Below are 19,939 nucleotides of genomic sequence, written 5' to 3'. Positions count from 1 at the left end.
CCAGAGGCTACTAAACTACTTCAGAAAAGTTCTGAACCACGTTGTGTGGCATTCAGCTATTATTTAAGTTTAGATTTTTCTCATAGCGTCATGTGGTTTCGCTGTGGGTGCTCACGACTGCTGAGGAGGCAACATTGGTAAGTAGCCATAGTGGGTTAAACGGAGTGTGCTGAGCAATAATGCAGACTTGGCTCTCTGGTTACCAAACTACGCTAATGAAGATTAAAGGATTAACCTGCACACTGCTCCAGTGTCTCGGCCACGATTGCCACAGAGGCGAAAGCCTCACTCATTATCATTAATGGCCTTTCACCACTGGCGACGATGAGGATGACGAATAGGTTCAAAGGGGGCATGCGTTAGACAATGGAGCAATAATGAGAACTGGGGGCCAAAGTTCAGAGATAAAACTACCAGCAAGGTTTTCATGACTTATGAAGGCACATCATTTGATCTTACTGTACACGGTACACGATTGACTTATTGGTAATTAATGCGACAACGGGCCGTCTGGCATTTAAAAAATTAAAAAATAAATAAAAAATTAGACGACAAGGTACGGTGAGTACCGTGAGAATGTATGCAACGGGAAGATGCAAAGGGAAAGCCATCTGTGTGCATTAGTGAGTTCAGTGTCCTTTATGCAAGAGAGAGAGAGCTGCATTGTGAACCTTCCCTCCCTGTGATCTGGGGAAAGCCTCCTAAAGGGCTCCTTGGCTCTCTCTGTTCAACCTTTCGCAATTCTGCAGCACTATAGACGCTGGATAAAAAGCACTGCCGTCACTCACTACTAGAGCAAAGTGTAATTTAAAAAAAAAAAGATAAGTTAAAGAAAATGCTTCAGTAGACTGAGAAGTGTTCAGAAAACCTCTATTCAGCTAAATACTGCCCCCACAGATATTTAATGTCATTTTACAGAAGCCACACAAGGATTTAGATAAACATGCCTAAATATGTTGATAATCTTATCTGGGCTTTTGCAGACTCTACAACTGTGGACCCTGGCATCAATGAGGAATCAGATCTCATCCCTGCGCCCTGTGGGGATCCGGCAGCGCTGAATGGCTGCCACGTGAGCAGGCAGGCCATGGTGACCCGGGGCTGGCAGAGGACCAGACTCATTCAGATCCTAACACGGAAAGCTAGGTCAACTAGGAATCAGTAAACGACCGGGAAGCCCTGGGGTGAAGCTGGAGCCCACCACAAACCCTCACTTTACCAGTAAGAGGAGAGGCAATGCATCTGGCTTGAACACCAGTGTCCTGTAAACAACTAAGACTTTCCCTGAAGCCTACTGTGAGCAAAAAAGATTGAAATTCATTCCTCACCTTCTGGATGGAAGTTCATCAGAGTAACATTCTAAGTGTATCTCCTTTTGTTTAAACCATATGATGGTTTAAAAACATAACGGCTGTAATAAGACAGCAGAGTCTGCCCTAAAGTTACAATTAATCGTCTTATATTTGGTTACACTTGCATTTTAAGCAACCCTGTGTGGATGAATACTGGATGAGCAACAAGGTCTCACAACATGCATTCTTGTCTGGAGACAGTTTAGACAGCTGATCTTCCCACCAGCTTAAAGATATTGATGGCAGCAATCTATAACTTCACTAAAGCCAGACGAACTGTTCTCTACCATCGCTCTGGTGTTGATGTGACACATTCCAACACCCATAAGAGCTCACATTAAAGTAAAATGAAAAATACACTTTCCCAGTTTTAATCATGAGTCTCTCTGTATTCATTTTTCATTTATCAACCACAAAAAAAAAAAAAATCAGCATCAGAGTATTTTTGTACTTCAAATCCCTCTCTTTTCTCTTTTTAAAACGGTTTAAAATGTTTGATGACTCATCCTCCACCCGGGTGTTTACAACTGTACTCTGCTCAAATATTCAGTTTCACTGTGAAATACGTAACAGCACAGAAGCTTAAGACGCTCCAACTTACATTTCACTTTGACTTTTCCACTACACACTGCTGCTTCAGTCATTGACCACCCAAAGTTGCACTCCTCTTAAACCAAGCTGTCAGAGCAGTTAAAAGGGTCAGAAAGGGTCAACGCTGGTCCATTGTTTATCAAAAGGATTTGAAACAGCTGCTGTTGTGGGACCATTTGTAGGTGAGTCACCCCCATTCCACAATGTGAAAGAAGCCATAAATGAAACTGTCACACTAAAACCAAGCCTATCCATCTCTCAGCGTGCAACGTGCTGTGATAATGCCTTTACCACTGTCTGGTAGCTTAGGGAAGTGGAGACAGACAGTGGCCTGTCATTGACCCAGACGATATGTCCTCAGGCTTCAGAGGTCCACCATAGCCTCCCATCTCCAGGAGGACTGGTCACGTACCGTTTAAGCCCAAACCGTTATTGAGACATGAGACATTGAAAGTAGAGAAACTACTTATGATGTCTCAGTGCTTTATACGTATAAAATAAGGCTGATGAGTAACCGTTAAAACATTTTTTAAAGATGTAATAATCTACATGTGTGGATATCATGCTTGCCCCGTCGCCTCATGTTAAGAGATGAATCGGTAGTCCGATTTCCTGTGAATTGAATAATTAATACATTTAGTAAGCGTTGGGATACGCCCCCCTCACATAACCATAGAATCAATGGTGGCATTACACCAGCCCTGAATGGCTGGCGGTCAGGACATCTGTGTCCGGGCCCTCCCACCAGTGGATGAGTGCGGGCAAGAGAGGCCTTGTGTTCCACTACAGGAGTTTGCTTGACTCACCAAACACTGTTTATAGTGCGGGAAAATCGGCTGACCCTGATCGTAAAATTGCTTCAGTCCTTACTGGCCATGCGTGTATTTCGTGCAGAAGAGAAGCAGCTCCTCTGTGGTGGCCTGCGGCCTGTCCCATGCTCCAACACAGTTGGGCGCAGCGAAAATTTGAATTTAAATATAATTAAAAGATAAGTTAAGATAAGATATAGTGTGTTTGTAGTATTATATATCCCTCTGCAATAGGATTTATACTAAATACAGCACCACTGATGTAACATTTTAATATACATACATCACCGCAAAATGATGTACAACAATTATATTATATATATATATATATGACAAAAAGCAAGGCCCTTAGCATTCATTATTAAACATGCACAATGGGCCTCAGACCACAAAGAGAGGCAGTTGGAGGGGTGGGGGCTTTGCATCGTCTCCGTCTGTCTGAACACAAAGGTCAGGCTAACGGTTAGCATTAGTTCTGGTCAAAAGGTGAAAAGGTCTTAAACAGTCAGGCGTGGGGGTGCCCGCTGTTTTCTCAAGGGAGTCTCCGTTTGCAATGGAGGCTTAACGCCTCACTCCGTTTGTTGGGAAGAGGGGTAGGGGGTTGGATAAGTCAGTTGTTCTGGATGCTCTCTTTGAAAGCCGCATCACAGTTTGACGGATCAGGTCATTTAGCTCGATACTCGTGCAGCACAAATCACAAAATGAAACTATTTTTAAATCAAGAACAAATGCTGCTGTGAACGCAATGCCAAAGCACATCTATGAAGACACTTCATGTTGAGTGGTATGAATCTGTCGTGGGAAAATAATATTTTGTCTGTGAAGAAAGGGGATGACAAGACAAAAGGACACGGGCTGTATTCAAGTTCACGACAGTGTGTGATTTGCACTGGACCACCAGCATGCCTCCAGCCTCCAGCACTCTGTTAACATCAAACCACAGAGCTGGGCTGCTCTGCCCGAGACCAAAAGAGTTTGCGGTCAGTAGCTCCAGTAGACGATTGCGTGATTGTGCACTGTCAACTCCACGGTCAAGTGCAGACATTTTGTGGTCCATTTGTTCAAGTAATTCTCTGACAGGACAGGAAAGTACACCCACACTGCATCAGCATCCAGTTGGTGAGCTTGGTTGCTGATACTGTCATGAGAAACACAGTGCGTTTGAAAGCAGTGGTGATTCTAGGGTTTCAGTTCTCATGCTGCAGCTACTGTATAAGGACAAGTTATGACGAAGTGGTTAGTTTTGTCATCAGCATTGTTGAATGGGATTGTGCAGATTTATGTAACCGAGTGAAATTAAGTTCCTTTACCTTTACCGCAAGACGACCAAAGTTAAGCGTTTTTGAACTTGTCAGTAAGCGTCACGATCAAGTCAAATTCAAGTTGTGATCATGAGTTTATATGATTATTTAATGCTCTGCTGGTCTTTAATCAACACAACATTACTCCAAGAAATGTGAAGCGTTACCAAATAGTAGCGTGGTCAACAGTGTGGGTGAGGGCCGTGTAGGAAGACCAAAAAGACTTGAGTCTCACCATTACAACCCCTCAGGGCCACACCTTTCAGGGTGAAAAGAGGCTGTCAGAAACCGGGAACTGGAAATATAACATGGTGGAGTCAAATCAAATGTAACTTAAGCCGAGTAGTGGAAACGTCAGATGGAATTCATGACCCTTTGAGACATATTTAACAGCTCAGGTTGTGGTGTCAAGTTTGATCAACTAGATCATTTTAAACTCCTTTAATAGAGAACATAAAGCCATGAAGATGATCATGAACATCAGGTCATAGGCATGCTAAGACCTAAAAACGGCCTGCCTATCCACAACGATGAAGATGAAGTCACTGAAAGAAAATTGTACCAAGACACCATCAAAGTGGGAAGATTAATAATACAAGGGAAAAGTCACACAATGAAGGAACATCCATATTCTCCAGAAATCTAGGCTACCAAGTAATGAAATGTGCACGTGGCCCAACGCCAGATTTTGATTCCTATTACCTTTGCACACACTCTCTACCTGATGCCAGCCAATATGGGCTCTGTGCAGTGACACAGGCTGCTGAGCTCATTTCAATGAACATCCTTTATTTCTGACGCAGCAAAAGTAATCTTACCTCGACCAAATAGGCCATGATTGAGATCAAATCTCTCTTTATCTTAAAATATGGATGGGCAAAACGAAAGACCGCCTACGTTTAGAGAAGTGAACTGATTTTGGAGTAAAGGAATGATTAAAAATAAATGATCACATAACACACCCTCCGACGTCCCCTGACTCATTAGTGTCACTCAATGGGGTTTGAAAGGGAAGGCCCACATCCTTGGCCTTTGCTCCTGTTATGACTCTCGCTCCAGCCCCATGCTGTCTCATTCACAGCATTGTTCAACAGTTAAACAAAACACTTCCCTTTCCCGTCCTCACGCCTCCCTGGCGGGCTCGCTCCCTCACTAGCACACACCGAGACTACATGTTGGGAAAAATGTCAAGCACAAGTACACTGTGTGTGTGTGTGTGTGTGTGTGTGTGTGTGTGTGTGTGTGTGTGTGTGTGTGTGTGTGTGTGTGTGTGTGTGTGTGTGTGTGTGTGTGTGTGTGTGTGTGTGTCCAACTTCATGCTACAGCGGCAAGTACACAATGCAAAAAAATAAATAAATGATGGTGTGGTATGAATTAGTATTTATAGGTATCCAAAACTGGGCAATGTTGCCTAAATGGAGATCTATTCTAAATTGCACTTCCTCTGGAAAGCTATTACTGCATTTCCCCAACCTCTCACTCTCAGCCTTCCTCCAGCCCAGTGAATGCTCAGGATGCCAATTATGTCATTCATTTGAGAGGCCAGCAGTCTACAGCTGACACTCCCCTTCCTCTCCGCTCCCTCGAGGAGACGCCAACGATCTGGAGTCAGGAGTATAACGTAGTCGCTACACAGAGGAGGAGGGTTCGGTCTCGAGAGGGGTGAGAAGGTATGGACGAAATGTTCATCTGGAGGCATCCACGGTGGAATGGAGACGAAGGGAGGGAGGAATGTGAGGAGGGTGGAGAGAGGGGTCTATGTAGTGTCACAAATCTGTGGAATGCAGACAGTCGAGGGGGGGGAGAAAGGGAGAGAAATATGAGAGAGCGGTGGGAGGGAACGAAAGGGGAGAAGTTAATTTGGACCAGGGAACTTTGATGGTGATGACATTCTGGCAACAGTGGAAACACTGAGGGAGGAGTAGCAGGGATGATGGAAAGAGATAAGGGGAGATGAGAGGAGGGATAAAAGTAGACCAGAATATAGATAGGATAGGTGTACGTATGGGTTATTCAGCATTTGTCACATTTAAATCAGGGAAATCTCCAAGGTTGGATGTCTCAAATCCTCAAAGCGATTTGTACGCATCTTGTTGGATCACATTTGCCATCCCATGTGTTATTTATGTTCATGCTCTCATATCTAGAGCCATCTCATCCATCAAGATGTATGTATGGACACCTTTTGTCAGTCTTAAATATATTATTCAATAAACATTACTATATTAAAATAGAAATGACCAGAGATGGATAGGAGGTGAACATAAGCTATAAAAGTTGAAGGCAAGCTGCCACATAACGAACAGATGGTGAGTTTTGATGGTAGGAAACCAAAGAAGAAAGGTGACGTGAAGCAGAGAGGAAAAGGATGAAGGGACGGATAAAGAAATAAAAGAATTAAGGTGGGAGGAAATAAGCCGGAGGGACTCAAGCTCATCTAAAAGACGGAGTCACAAAGTAAATGAAATATGCATACGGGAAGCTGACACTGGATTTAGAGACCGTCAGGTGTAACATCATACCACAGGAAAGTAATTCCCATATGACTCATTAGGTACGCTGACGGTGTGTCAACATGGGGGGTGTTTCAGCAGAGTGTTTCAGTCACTATCAGCTCGGCCTACTGCAAAAAAGAATGAACAAAATCAGAATTAACACTTTTTTTAAGTGCGTGACTACAGTGAGTGCGTACTGGACTCAAAACTGCAACTACCAGCCGCAGCGGTTTGCCTAACAAGTTCACATACTACGTGTGTGTGTGTGTGTGTGTGTGTGTGTGTGTGTGTGTGTGTGTGTGTGTGTGTGTGTGTGTGTGTGTGTGTGTGTGTGTGTGTGTGTGTGTGTGTGTGTGTGTGTGTGTGTGTGTGTGTGTGTGTGTGTGTGTGTATATATATTCCCATATGGATGCCAGGGTTCCCTTATTAACTGTCTATGTATGCCCATCTAGCCCTCAGAAACTAAGGGACTGAGAGATGACAGGGGCGGAGGCAGATGACGACCATGATTATGAAGAGGAAAATGGTATTCAGAAGTGGAGATCTAGAGAGCACTAAGAAGAGGAAAAGAGAGCAATAAAAGAGGGGAGCTGCAGCGACGGCAGAGAGAATAGGGACAAATAAAAAGAGAAGGAGAAGGCTGAGAAATATGTCGGGAACAATAAAGAGGCGATGGAGAGGAGAGAGGCGGAGATGAAGCACTGGGTAATACATCAGGTTAGTTATCTCTGCATCCCACAGCTACTGTGGGTGCTAACCTGAGGACAGTCTGTGTATTGAACAACTGGTTTCTACTTTAGACTCCACAAAAGCATACACACACTTAATATGCTCATAAACATATTTTGACGAGACTGTAAAAATACATCAAAATAAATCTCCATCAGTGTATTTTGGTCCCTGCCAACAACAACAGAAAGTTCACCATTAATATTCTATTGTTCAGTATTCAGTGTTTTGTCAGAAAATTCAAGATGACTTACTGTCAAGATTTGTTGGAGCTTGTTCAAGTTCCTCAAACTGTAAAATTGTTCCGTATCATTTACCGCTAACATTGCAAGTTTCAATAGGCTCATCCTCTTTGTTATTTTTAAAGCTTTGGACTTTCCACCACGTTTTAACCCACACATCCACGTTGTCCACAGTCCACGTGTTTCAGGACTCTGCTTCAGACGCAAACACACAGATGTCGTAGAGTTGTTTCCGATACAGATACCAGAATCGGAAAAGCCTCCAATACGGCCGAGAATGCTGGATCGGGTATCTGCGAGTACACGAGTCGATGCACCGTTAAGATATCGCGGTATAAAATGTATCAACTCATTTACGCTACACAGGATCAACAACATGCGACACTCGCTATGCCGATCATTGATGATCCATATTAGCAGATACAGTTCCCTTTGTTGTATGATTACAGCAGCTTTTAATGATGTATCATAAGCTGGTTAGAGGTAGTGTAAACAGGTCATAATTCATCTCCAATATATATTTATGTTGCTGTGAAAACATCTCCTTCAAACAACTGTATATATTGAAGTTTATCATGCGTGCATGCTCATTATCCTCGACAATGGCCCGTTACACCACTCGTGCTCGTATGTAATCTTGTACAATTTTGTTGGCGAGACACTTTAATATCAACACAGTGTTTTATATTAGAGAGGGAATTGTGACTTGTTTGAACTTTTTTTGTTTTTAAAGACACACTGGTATCGGGTTGCTACTCGGTATCAGCCAATACACAAGTTTGGGCATCGGAAAGGAAAAATGTCATAAAATCATCTCTAGAGTGAACCAGTTTAAAACTGGCAAATATGTGAGTCAGACTATAGTGAAAAGAAACTGAATTAGTAGCAGTCTGCTGCTGTCTCAAACAGATGTTCACATAGACACAGTCTGCTGTTGTAAATGGTAAATAGACTTATGCATAGCGCTTTTCTAGTCTTCCGACCACTCAAAGCACTTGTGTTGTACATATGAAAGCATATGAAAGCGCATATGTACCACATCGCCAAGCAACTGGGGAAGTGAAATGTCATTAGAACGTGTCTCCGTCTTATAGTAAATGCCAGTTGTACCGAATATCTCTCTATTTATGCTGTTTTTCTATTCACTATCCTGTTGACAGAGCAACAGATCGTGAGGAGAAGTGTGAGACGGAATGGTGACACACAGGCAGCTACAGTGAAGAAAGGCGATGGGGCAGTGTTTGCCATGTCTGCCGTCACTCTGAGAATGAATGACACGGAGATGGGTTACTTTAGGCTGCAGTAGTTTTCCTCATCTTTGTGTACACATAAATATGCAGCTACGCCTGGCACAGTTTGCTGGTGGAATCCATGGCTTTTTGTTTGAGGGTGGAGATGTGTGGCACAGAGAGACGTCTATAACGACAGCAATAACCTGACAGTGACCAAATTTAGTTTATATGAACTGAAATAATCCAACAACTGAACATCGAAAGGAGGACATTACTTAAATTAGCATGGGGGGGGGACATTGGTCGCATACAAAACTATCAACTCTCAGGGCCCTGACACACCAGGTTGACAGTCGGCCATTGGTGAGCGCCTGTCGCCCCAATTTCTGTGGCGAGTCCCGCACCGGCAGCCTTTGTTTTGCGGCGTTTCTGCTGATACGGCGCGTTGAATGGCTGTAGAGCCTGTCAGTGAGAGAAAGCCCTCGGATTGGCTGTTCATTTTAAGCAAAATCAGTGCATGAGAAGAAGAACGGAAGCGAAGAAGGTAAGCGAATGACTAAAGTCGAGAGGGCACACACCATGGGTGTATAAGAGAACTGGATACAGCGCTAGAGGCGGCGCCCCATTCACTCCTGTGAAAGTTGCTCAGTGGCCCATAACAATGGCTTGTATATCCACAGTCTGGTCATTTGGTTTCTCTTTTCTGTATGATGAATACAGACTACCACCACCAGCTGGTATGGAGAGTTATTTCCTCTCATGTAGGTGCAGAACGCACATGCTAGTTGGACGTTGGCCGCGGTCTTTGCTTTGTGTTTTTGTCCAGACACGGGCGATGTGAAGCAACGCTGCTAGTTCTTTGACTGGTCGGTTTGGCGTGTTTGGGCCTTTTATTTCCATGAAACAGATCAGGCCCTGAGTACAGCTGTATTGAGAAACAGGTGGGAAATCCTGCCCTTATTGTGATTATGTGAAGAGTGGAGGCGGATGGTGTGGCACACCGGCGCCATCCTAGCAACTTGATCCTCATCTCCATGAATAAAACCACTGCGTCCCTCACGTCCTCCGACTGTCTCTCTCCCACACTGACACTGAAAACAGACTCTGAGAGGGGGATGCAATTTGAGTGGCAGTGAACGTCAGCGTGTGTGTGTGTGTGTGTGTGTGTGTTTGCGTGCATACAGTAGACATGCTGAGTGGTCTACCAGACACACACACACACACACACACACATGGTGGTGGTCAGTCTGACTGCAGAAACAGTAGCAGGAGAACAGTGAGGGGGAGGAAAGAGTGATCCTTAATGTCTAACCTGGCTTCCCGATTATTTTGGGTTAAAAAAAAAAAGCCACCACTGAAAAGTCTTTTGTTCCTTCAAAAAAGGCAAAAACTAGTTAAGTTAATTTTATTTAATTCATTATAATAGCTTTCCATTTCGTTTTTATTTAGAATTAGTAAACGATTTTGGCGTTTCCTCTGGTTTCACTTTTCATTGCTCTACTGAAGTTAAAGGCAACATAGTCTTTACTTTACCACATAAATGCATTACCATGCTTCAGTTGTTCAAGATTTGTCAAAGATTTCTGAAAAACAATAACAATATACATGAGAATTTTTGTTGATTTGGTATAATGGTCTCCGTTGGTTTGGTATTAAATTGTATAACTATCAACACGGCATGATACTCTTTGCTCGGGGTCCCAGGAATCCTCTCACCGACTCCTCAGGGTCCCCAAACAAACACTGACAAATACTAACTGCACTGTGGTGAGGGACCGCTACAGGAAGAGTGTGTGTGTGTGTGTGTGTGTGTGTGTGTGTGTGTGTGTGTGTGTGTGTGTGTGTGTGTGTGTGTGTGTGTGTGTGTGTGTGTGTGTGTGCATCACAAGTTGAGAACAGATAAAGAAAAGAAAAAAATACACCAAACTGGAGCCACACCGGCGGAGTCGTCTGTCAGCTGTCTGGACTAGATCCGGGGGCAAGTGAGGGAGAGGAAGGACGAGAGAGAAATGACAGAGAGATGAGGGACATCCTGTTCAAGAAAGAAAAGAGCAAAAGACTGAAGAGAGAAGTACAGGATACAGAGTCAGAGACACATGACGAGACACTGCAGTGGGGTCGAGAGTTCAGCCAGTGAAAGGAAGAGGGCCAGGCAGGATGCAGTTAAGTGCAAGTGAAAAAAAATACAAAAAAAAAAAAATCCAATTTTGAGACCAATTACCTGTCTTTTCACATGTTCCAAATTAAATTTTTACGACTCGAGTTTTTGCCTCTCCTCATAATTCTGAGAGGCTGTGAGAGATATAATGCTCTTGGCCTATGAAAAGAAAAAAGGTGATATTTCTTCTCCATATTCTGCAGGAAAATCCTTCTGAAGCACTTGGAAAGTTTAATGTATTCTGCATATTGAAGACCACCTCCTTTCCACTCACAGGCTGTTACGCAACAGCGAGGTGTTCAGTCTTTCCATTTCCCTTCTCAGAAGTACGCTGATGCCACCAAGTTCAAAAGTAATTTGAAAAGCAGATTAAAAAACTAAGTGCTGACTGAAAACAACCAAAGTCCAAAGAAGTTGTACGGTACAATGCTATCTAGAAAATCCATAGGCTCTGTTGTGATTTAGTAAATAAGAAACCAATACATAATAATCCCTGTGTGTAGTGTGGTGAAACGCAGGTCATGAGTAGAGAACAGTAAAGCTGAGTTATGAGACTGGCAGCGCCCTGTGAGATTTCATTACTGAGTCACAGTCTCTCCTCTCATGCCAAATTCTTCCTAAAACACAGCGCTGTGTCGAGATACACAGACGGTTGCCTGAAAATGCTACGCCAGCTGGAATTTGTCATTAAAAAAAAAAAAAAAAAAACGGGTAATGTTTCAAAACAAATCATTACGGGCTGATCAGATATCAAGTTGCATCCATCTTCAGTTAATAGAGGGTTGACCAGCTGCACACAGCCGACACATCTCCAGAGCAATGCTCCCGTATGTCTGTAACGCTGTGGTCGTGTTAAAATGTGCTAAAGCTAGTCGGGAAATCCACAAGTCAACTAAAAACAAAATGTATCAATGAAACAAAAAGGGTAGAATTCAACCCACCAGAGACCCCCGGGTCTCTGGTGGGTCACTGCATGAATACATATGAACACAGAGGAGACACTGAGACGACCACAAACTGTGCGGAGCTCTGTGTTCCCTTTTAACCCGCATTATGGAATTACATCCCCGTAAATCAGTATCAGCAATGCCAAAATCCAAAACAAAAACACATACCAAGAGCTTCATTTCATGGGGCAGTTTGAAGGTGAACAGGGTAAGCAGAGAGGGGGGGGGGGGGCACACTTGGATTCAGGGGCTGCAATAATAAAACATGTTTGTTGTGTACACAACCTTCTCTTAAACAACTCATCAAACCTCATCAGAGCTTAAATGTAAAGGGCAGTGGGTTTAGGTTACTGAGACTCTGGTGTTAACTCTACATTGTGATACTGACTTGTGTGTGCTGCCACCATCACCGTATTCAGACAGCTGTAATGGGTCAACCAGCACTGCTGAACCACAAGGTGATCTTAACTACTCTCTGCATTCATTAATCAAGTATTACAAAGTCAGATGCTGGCTCAGAGAGTCTCTCAACAAAAGGTGCCCGAACCATGAACAAACATAAGCATCCTCTCATTTATCATCTACGTTCCCTGAACTCGATAGTGTGTCGTATGCAGTGGCATTCAGCAGTTAAGCAATTGAGACAAAAGAAAGGTGCTAGACTTGGCAGGATAATCTTATCTGTAGTCATACAGCAGGGAAATCAAAGTGCGCGCACATCAAACTGTACAAAAGTACAGTTTCCACAAAAACTCTTTGTTTCCAACAGGTCTCACCACACACGCAGAGGTGTGCATTTCTACAGAAATACACTTGCATAACGGAACGAACAAAAACTAATTATTCAGATTAAAGGGACAATATAAAAGTTTCACCATAGAAACAGTGGGTTTTGCTTATCTTGGGGGAGGTGAAGATATCTGAATATAAAATATATTACCTTGTTTGGGATTAACACACGAGCAGAGAGATATTTTTTATGTTTCCACTACAAAGTAGGCCAAAAGTGCAACATCATTTTGTGTGGTCCGCTGCATCTGAGAACCGTTAACCCCTGTATTTTCCTTTCAGATATACTGATAACAGTAAGGATAAATACAGCTGCATGACAAAGTGAATATAAATGCTTCCATATGATGAAAAGAGCCCATGAACACTGAATGAGTGTATAGAACCTGTGCAGTGTGTGTGTGGTCAATTGAAGTATATGCTAGTGATGCAGACTAAACAGAGCGAGAGGAAGTTTGGGTACAGAGCTCTTTACTGAACTACAAAACCGAACCACAACACAGTGACCCCAAACGCTGGAGGCAGGAACAAGCAGCCATTCAGACAGACACACACACGAGCATCTTCTCCTCCTTGACAACTGTGCACACAGACTAATCCATAGCACCCAATATTTACACTGGAGGATAACACAGCATCCACAGCCGGACGACTCAATGGAGTCATTCCCTGCAAATGAAACAACGGTCATTAACTAGCCTTATTTCTCATGCATGTTTACACAGAGGCATGCATCCCATAAACTAAGACCAGTTTAGATGCCCAGGACAACGGATTTAAGCATAGACTACCATCCCTCAGTGTTAACATTTAAATGGAGCCTATTACGATCGGAAAAAGTGCATATCTTCTTCCTTGTGCAGTAGGGCTGCACAATATATTGTGTCAGCATCATCGTCCATGTGCGCATGCTTATAGTCACATCAGGGGACGTGTGATGTCAGCAAATTATGGCAACGTTTTTGCTGCTTGATTTAAAAGCACAACGTCCAGTTTTCATTTTCCCATATTAGTGCACTGTTTCCCATTCATTACCAACAGTCCAGTAGACCCGACCATAAAGAGCCGCTGGGATGCGATCGCTGTGACAAAATCTGTCCACAGACGGACAGACAGCTGGTAAAGTACTCTTAACTACTTCTGTGGTAGTTACTAGGTGTCCACATTAGGACCACATGTTGCCATGATGACACACACTGAAAACAATACCAAGTAGTATATATTGCAAATCATTTTCAGTTGGATTTTTTTGACCAGTAACCTGGAGCACTGACATTTGTTTGAGTGACTTAAAGGTCCTCTAACTTAGTGCAGTTCTGGAGATAAAAAGGGTATTTAATAGCCAATGTTTTGTACATGAAAATACAATTGAATTTCAATTTTGCATGAAAGAAAAGTGCATCTCTAAAAACTAGAGACCATCTGGTGATGGGATCAAACCAGAAATAATGCCAAATCGGACCAGGGGCATAAAGTGAGTTAGCCAATGGCCCCTTCCCCACTTCCTACCCCATACTTCCGGCGCCCATGATAAATGAGACGAGTATGAACATGAGATGAGCTGACGGAAGGAGGGATGACGACAGAAGGGCCGACAGCAGCAGCAGCCACATTTGGGCAGCTCTCTTGCCTTGGCTGATCGAATGTCAAATGTTTGAGCTGAACAACATAAACACACACTCCAAGTTGAAAACATCTATTCCCTCACACGTGTCTGAAGACGCGGAGTAACACATTGTGCTTCACTGCATGTTCAGAAATCACAGTGACAAACACAGAAAACAACAAAGGAGTCAAGTCAAAGAGGAAGTGCCAGAGGTAAGCAGTATGGAAATTAGCATGTCGACTTGAACACGTCATACTTTAGTGCAATGATTTTCCCTCCATGTTTCTCTATTTCTCAATGTATGTCGAATAGCAGTAGGCTGGATAAACATGAGGAAAAGCTCAGCATTTTAGAGGCTATTTCTGCAGGAATAAGGAATTCTGAGCGGTGCCTGTTAATTGCCTCATAGTTGGGTCAAACTGAACTTTCTGCCGGACTCGGGGCATTGCTTGTTCCTAAATTAAGCTCGTGCCAGGGACACATAAAACAAGAGAGCAACACCACGAACACATCACAGTATGAGTCACAGCCATTGTGCGCGGATGAATCATAATCCCCAACTCTGGTCCACATTTCAACTGTCAAAACTCTAATAAATTATACCAGCAGCACATGCATAGTCCAAGTCCCATCACTACCAGCAGCTCACAAAGTGTTGATTAAATGTGACGATCGAAGTAATCAGCTTTCATTAAAATCATACAGGGAGGCCAGCAAGGCTGGCAAGCAGAAAATAATATGACCAACTTAATCCATTCGAGGTGAGGATGAAGAAGTGAGTCAGAGACGAGCAGTGAGACCGATTTTAAATACAAAGGAATATGTATAACAGAAGAATTGTATTTTATTTCCTCTCAGGTCAGGCTGTTTTACTTGATCAACTGAGATTTTCTCTCATCATGCATTTTTTTATTTAATGTGAACAAAGTTTATCCATAATGAACAATTGTTCCTGAACTCCGTGAGGGAAACTCTCACCATCACCGTGGTGCACTCCCTATGCATCATTCATTCCTTATATTCTAGGAAGCCGACAGGCCGAATTTAGCTCAACGTCGCATGCTGACAGTACATCAGCCGTGTACACGAGTATCTGTGTGCATGTGAGCGTGAAATTGTGTGTTTGTCTTCTGTTTTGGGAACACACAACATTACGCTGACACAGATAACTGTACCTGGTCCCTGATATGCAGTCTGCCACAACGCTGGACCGGGGACGGAGGCTCGATCTGTATCCTGATCACCAGCTTACTGGCCTCGTGACCAGCTTCCCAAAATAAGAGAGAAATACACACACAGCATGACAGAAGATGAGAAATGTACATGTGGACTTCCTTGCTTTCCTGTGTGTCCCGCACTCACTCAACAGGAAGAATTCTGAGATGATTCTTCCAGTCGTTCGCTGCTTGCCAACCGGAGGCTTGTGCAGCCAAGACGCCATATTTGAAACAGGGCGAGAGATGGATTCGTCCCCTTGTACGCCTCATGTCATTCACTTTGAGAAACTCCAGATTCCATCCAGTGAAGGCAAGCAAGAGAAAACACCCCGTTCCTGCTTGAATTCAGTAAATCATACACCAACTCTCACTGCGCAGGAGACAGAGGGGGAACTACACCAATGGTCGGTTCCCTGCAGTGTTACGAATAACAGCTCTCGATAATTCAACATTGCATGCTACAGCAAGCTCTGTGGGGACACGACCTACACACCGCCTACAAGCAGACTCAAGCTCGGATGTTTTTTTTACTAATTTAAGCATTAAAGAGCAGCTGCCCCAGATAAATGTTCCAGACACAAGGAGGAGCTCCAAAAAAATGCCTTTGTGAGAAGGTGGCATTTGAAGGCAGTGTGGGATGACTAAACTGGGGATAAATTCGGTCACAATCCTGCCGTGCGTGTGTGAGACCACCCTACGCAAGTTCTAATCCACTGCTTTGACGAGAGGGGATCCCAGTGAGGGTGGCAAACTAAAACAGCGGCACACTTTAAATTCAGCTGAGTCATATCGAGGAAAAGCTTCACTTTAGTGGAGGAGAAATTTCAAGAACAGAGGCGGTCCAATTTCATATCATAGTGAAAAATACAGCAAGATAAAAAAAGACCGGCACTGAGCTTCAGTTTGCATCAGCAGCAGTACCAATAATTCAGTATTTTATTTTTGTAAAAAAACACTAAGCTGCACCTGTGAAAAATTGGGAATAAAGTGCAGTAGGCAGAAAAAAATTGCATATCGCTGCGTGTCTGCAGCGTTAGCTTGCCCCAGTTGGATATTGATAGAAGCTGTATTAGTGACAGCACAGTGATTAGCCTTGGCAGTGTTTCTGCAAAGACCTGTAGCCACATGAAGAAAAGCTGCAACGCTAGAGGTTAAGCCTTCAGAAATGTACTAAAGAAGTACTAACGAGGTAGTAAAATGATTAATTTTTTTTAATTCATTATTATGTAACAGAATTCTAATCAAGACGACAAACAAAGACCCTGTTTTACTTTGATTGGCTCACGCTGAGAGAAAATATATGGTGGCCAACAGGGATGAAGGCTGGGAAACGGCAACAAGGCTACAAACTGCATTTCTCAGATACATTAGAATTATACTCTCACAAGTCATCACAAGTCACCAACCAGCACAACAGGTCCACCTTTTTTATTGAATTTGATTTCAAATAAATTAATTATATCTGTCTATGCATCGTTTTATTCTTAATGCTGCGGGCTTGTCAGTCTAAATGCACATGGTCTAAGACATATCTATATATACACACATACACATATATATCAAGTGTGGCCACAACTAAACATATATGAACAGTTAAAACGAATGCAAAAGTCTAAACGTAGACTTAGCATCACTGATCATCACTGTGTGCCATATGAACCCGTCTGTCTGTCTGTCTGTCTGTCTGTCTGTCTGTCTCCCCCCCCACCCACCCCACACACACACACACACACACACTCAGTCAGTTTCCCTTATCCTTTCTCTCTTGCAAAGGACAGACAGAGGATGTGTCTATAATCGGGAAAGACTCACATTTCCTCTCTGAGGTTTCACATTCCTGGGATTCCGTCTGAAGACCACTGCAGCCCATTTAAAACCATTCCCCATATGGAGGGAGGGGAAAAAAAGCAGGCAAGCAGTGTAGGTTTCTGAGCTTTGAGAGCTCTTCACAGTGCGACTCTGCGTTTCTAGGTCAATGAACCGGTTCACCGCCATTCACATGATGACCATCAAAAAGAAAACCATGACACAACACCTGTCGTTGTTGCTATGCTGTGGGAATTAAGTTGTTTTTGGAGTCTTAAAAGAATAGCAGTGATCGATCACAAAATACAGATAAACGGCCTCTTCAAAATGAGACAAAGGGTTCTCACTTCTCTCTTTCAGTTCAGCAGTTGTATCTCCTGAACACGTTCAGATTCATCATCTGATGTGGCTGCCACCAGAAGATGAGCCCCTGCTTAAATCTATTCATGCGAGTTTAAACACAAGATGCCACCTCGCTCCTGTAAGACCACAGCTCCCCAGAGCTTCAGCATGTGTTTCGTTACAAAAATGCATATACTGCAAATAATGCGTGTACCACATGGTATATAGTAGAGCAGTATCTCTCTTATATGGTATTAAGCTATTCCTTTTTAAAAGGAGCACGTTGTCTAAATACATACACGTTATTGGGAATGGGATGAGAGATAAGATGTCGGCTTTTTTAAAAACCATTGTAATGTGTGATTCCCCATTCACTGAAGCCCGAGTATGAAGCTTCTAATAGCTAGCTAATAATTGATGATTAGATGTAATGTTAGTTCTGTTTCAATGACGATACGGATTTTTTTTTTAAAAAGAGTTAAAGATATCTATATGAATTACACTGAAAGACTACAGGGATAGATGGACTTTATCACAGACTTACAGATATTTATCTTATTTCATCTAAGCTAACTTTTGAGAGAAACCCATGAGCGAAGATGCCAAGTAGCGTGAACGTTAGCCAGCTAGGTTAATGCAACATAATGAGCGTTGTTGTCACAGCTAATGTTTGCTAACGAGCTCATTGACTCTCTGTCAAGGCTGCTTAGTAGGTAAACGAAAGTTACATTTTGTTAAAAAAAAAAAAAAAAAAAAAAAAGTATTTAAATGCGATTAAAAAGATAAACATACAGATAGAATACGAGATGGTCGCTTTTCTATCACATGAGACACAGGTCCAGCGGTACCATGAGCAGATGTTAGCCTGGTTGGCTAGCATGCTAACGTGCTAACGTCTCGCGAGGAGGGGGTTTACGTTTGCTTACCTGTCAACCGCAGCTTCACTGGGCCATTCCTCCTAACTCCTTGGCTAGACATTCCCCTTTGTGTTCCAGCTTGATGAAAATTCACAAAAAGCGTCTAGTTCATGTGTCAGCGTGTGGGTTTTGAAAAGGTATCTCCCAAAACAGTCCCTCTGCTAGCTCGGGGTAGCTTGTAGTATCACCATAACAATTCACACTGACCGTGTATGCAACATAATGGTATCATCGTCGCTGGAATGTCATTCTTACGTGAGCCTGTCTTTCATTAAGAAAAATGGCAAATAACTAATCCTAAATACGTGCCCTAATGCTGTTCACGCCGCGAGCCAAAGGTATTGATACGAATCAACTGGACGGGTTGCCCTCCATCCAGACAGACGTCTGCTCAGACTGAAGTTAGTCGTGATGGTGAAGACTGTGCTGCTGCACAATAAGCAAGACAATAAAAGCACATCCGGTGCAACCTTTCAGAATAAAAGCATTCTCAAATGTATGTGCAATATTTTCTTAATACTAACTACGATAAATGTGAATTATTAATCATGAATATAATATTACAGACATTAAAACAACACGACCACCATTTGCATATTTGATACCTGGTTATAAATGATTTTACGATCCTCAAATTGTTTTACTTTTAACTTAAAATAGTCTTTATCCGGCCTTAATCTGGACACTTTGACACGGTGTATGTGGACATGAACGTGCTAGACAGTTCCTGCGAATAGTTAGAATATGCATATAGTTGAGTGGTTTCAATGTATACCGTTCTCTAAATATGTCAATAGACTATCCACTCTAGATGAATGCTACTCAGTAGTAGTTGAATCAGTTATGCTTATAGGGGACTCATTTATCCATTGTAAAAGAGAACTATGACAGACAGAACTTTGTCTATTGTACATATCTTACCAAGTAAATGTAAATGGTATGTCATGATATGCATGACATCGCCACCGGGGAACAAACGAACAAACAAAATCAAGTCACAAAGGTAAATAAAATATCGTAAGGACAGTTTACACTTGGGGACTGCCACATTAACCATAATGCGATTTTTCCTGAAGGTAGATGCAGGAAAACAGGGAGGAAAGTTACTTTGACATCAAGTCGCCGAGTCTGGTTCTGCTCCTTCCCTATATATATATATATATATATATATATATATATATATATATATATATATATATATATATATATATATATATATATATATATATATTTATTGAGTAAAGGATAATTTACTCAACTTGAGATCCATCTTTATAAAGATTGAAGCCTCCAGATGAGCCATGAAGATAATTCATGTATATTCATGTATATATATATATATATATATATATATTCATGTATATATATATATATATATATATATATATATATATATATACATACAT

The 19,939-nt window shown here is 42.4% G+C and overlaps 1 protein-coding gene across 1 annotated transcript in view; it reads right to left on the bottom strand.

Annotated features, from left to right (window-relative positions):
• The window catches only part of LOC306695974 (E3 ubiquitin-protein ligase SMURF2-like), a 53,020-nt gene extending 34,304 nt beyond the window's left edge, over nucleotides 1–18,716 (bottom strand). The window contains exon 1 of the mRNA XM_079159433.1: nucleotides 18,543–18,716. Within this exon, the coding sequence (XP_079015559.1) occupies nucleotides 18,543–18,594 (52 nt within the window). The 5' untranslated portion in view covers nucleotides 18,595–18,716. The remainder of the gene's footprint in view (nucleotides 1–18,542) is intronic.
• Nucleotides 18,717–19,939: the final 1,223 nt, after the last annotated feature.

Source organism: Pholis gunnellus (genome assembly GCF_910591455.1).
Source record: "Pholis gunnellus genome assembly, chromosome: 5".
Taxonomy (NCBI): Eukaryota; Metazoa; Chordata; class Actinopteri; order Perciformes; family Pholidae; genus Pholis; species Pholis gunnellus.
This window is presented reverse-complemented; position numbering and strand designations above follow the sequence as displayed.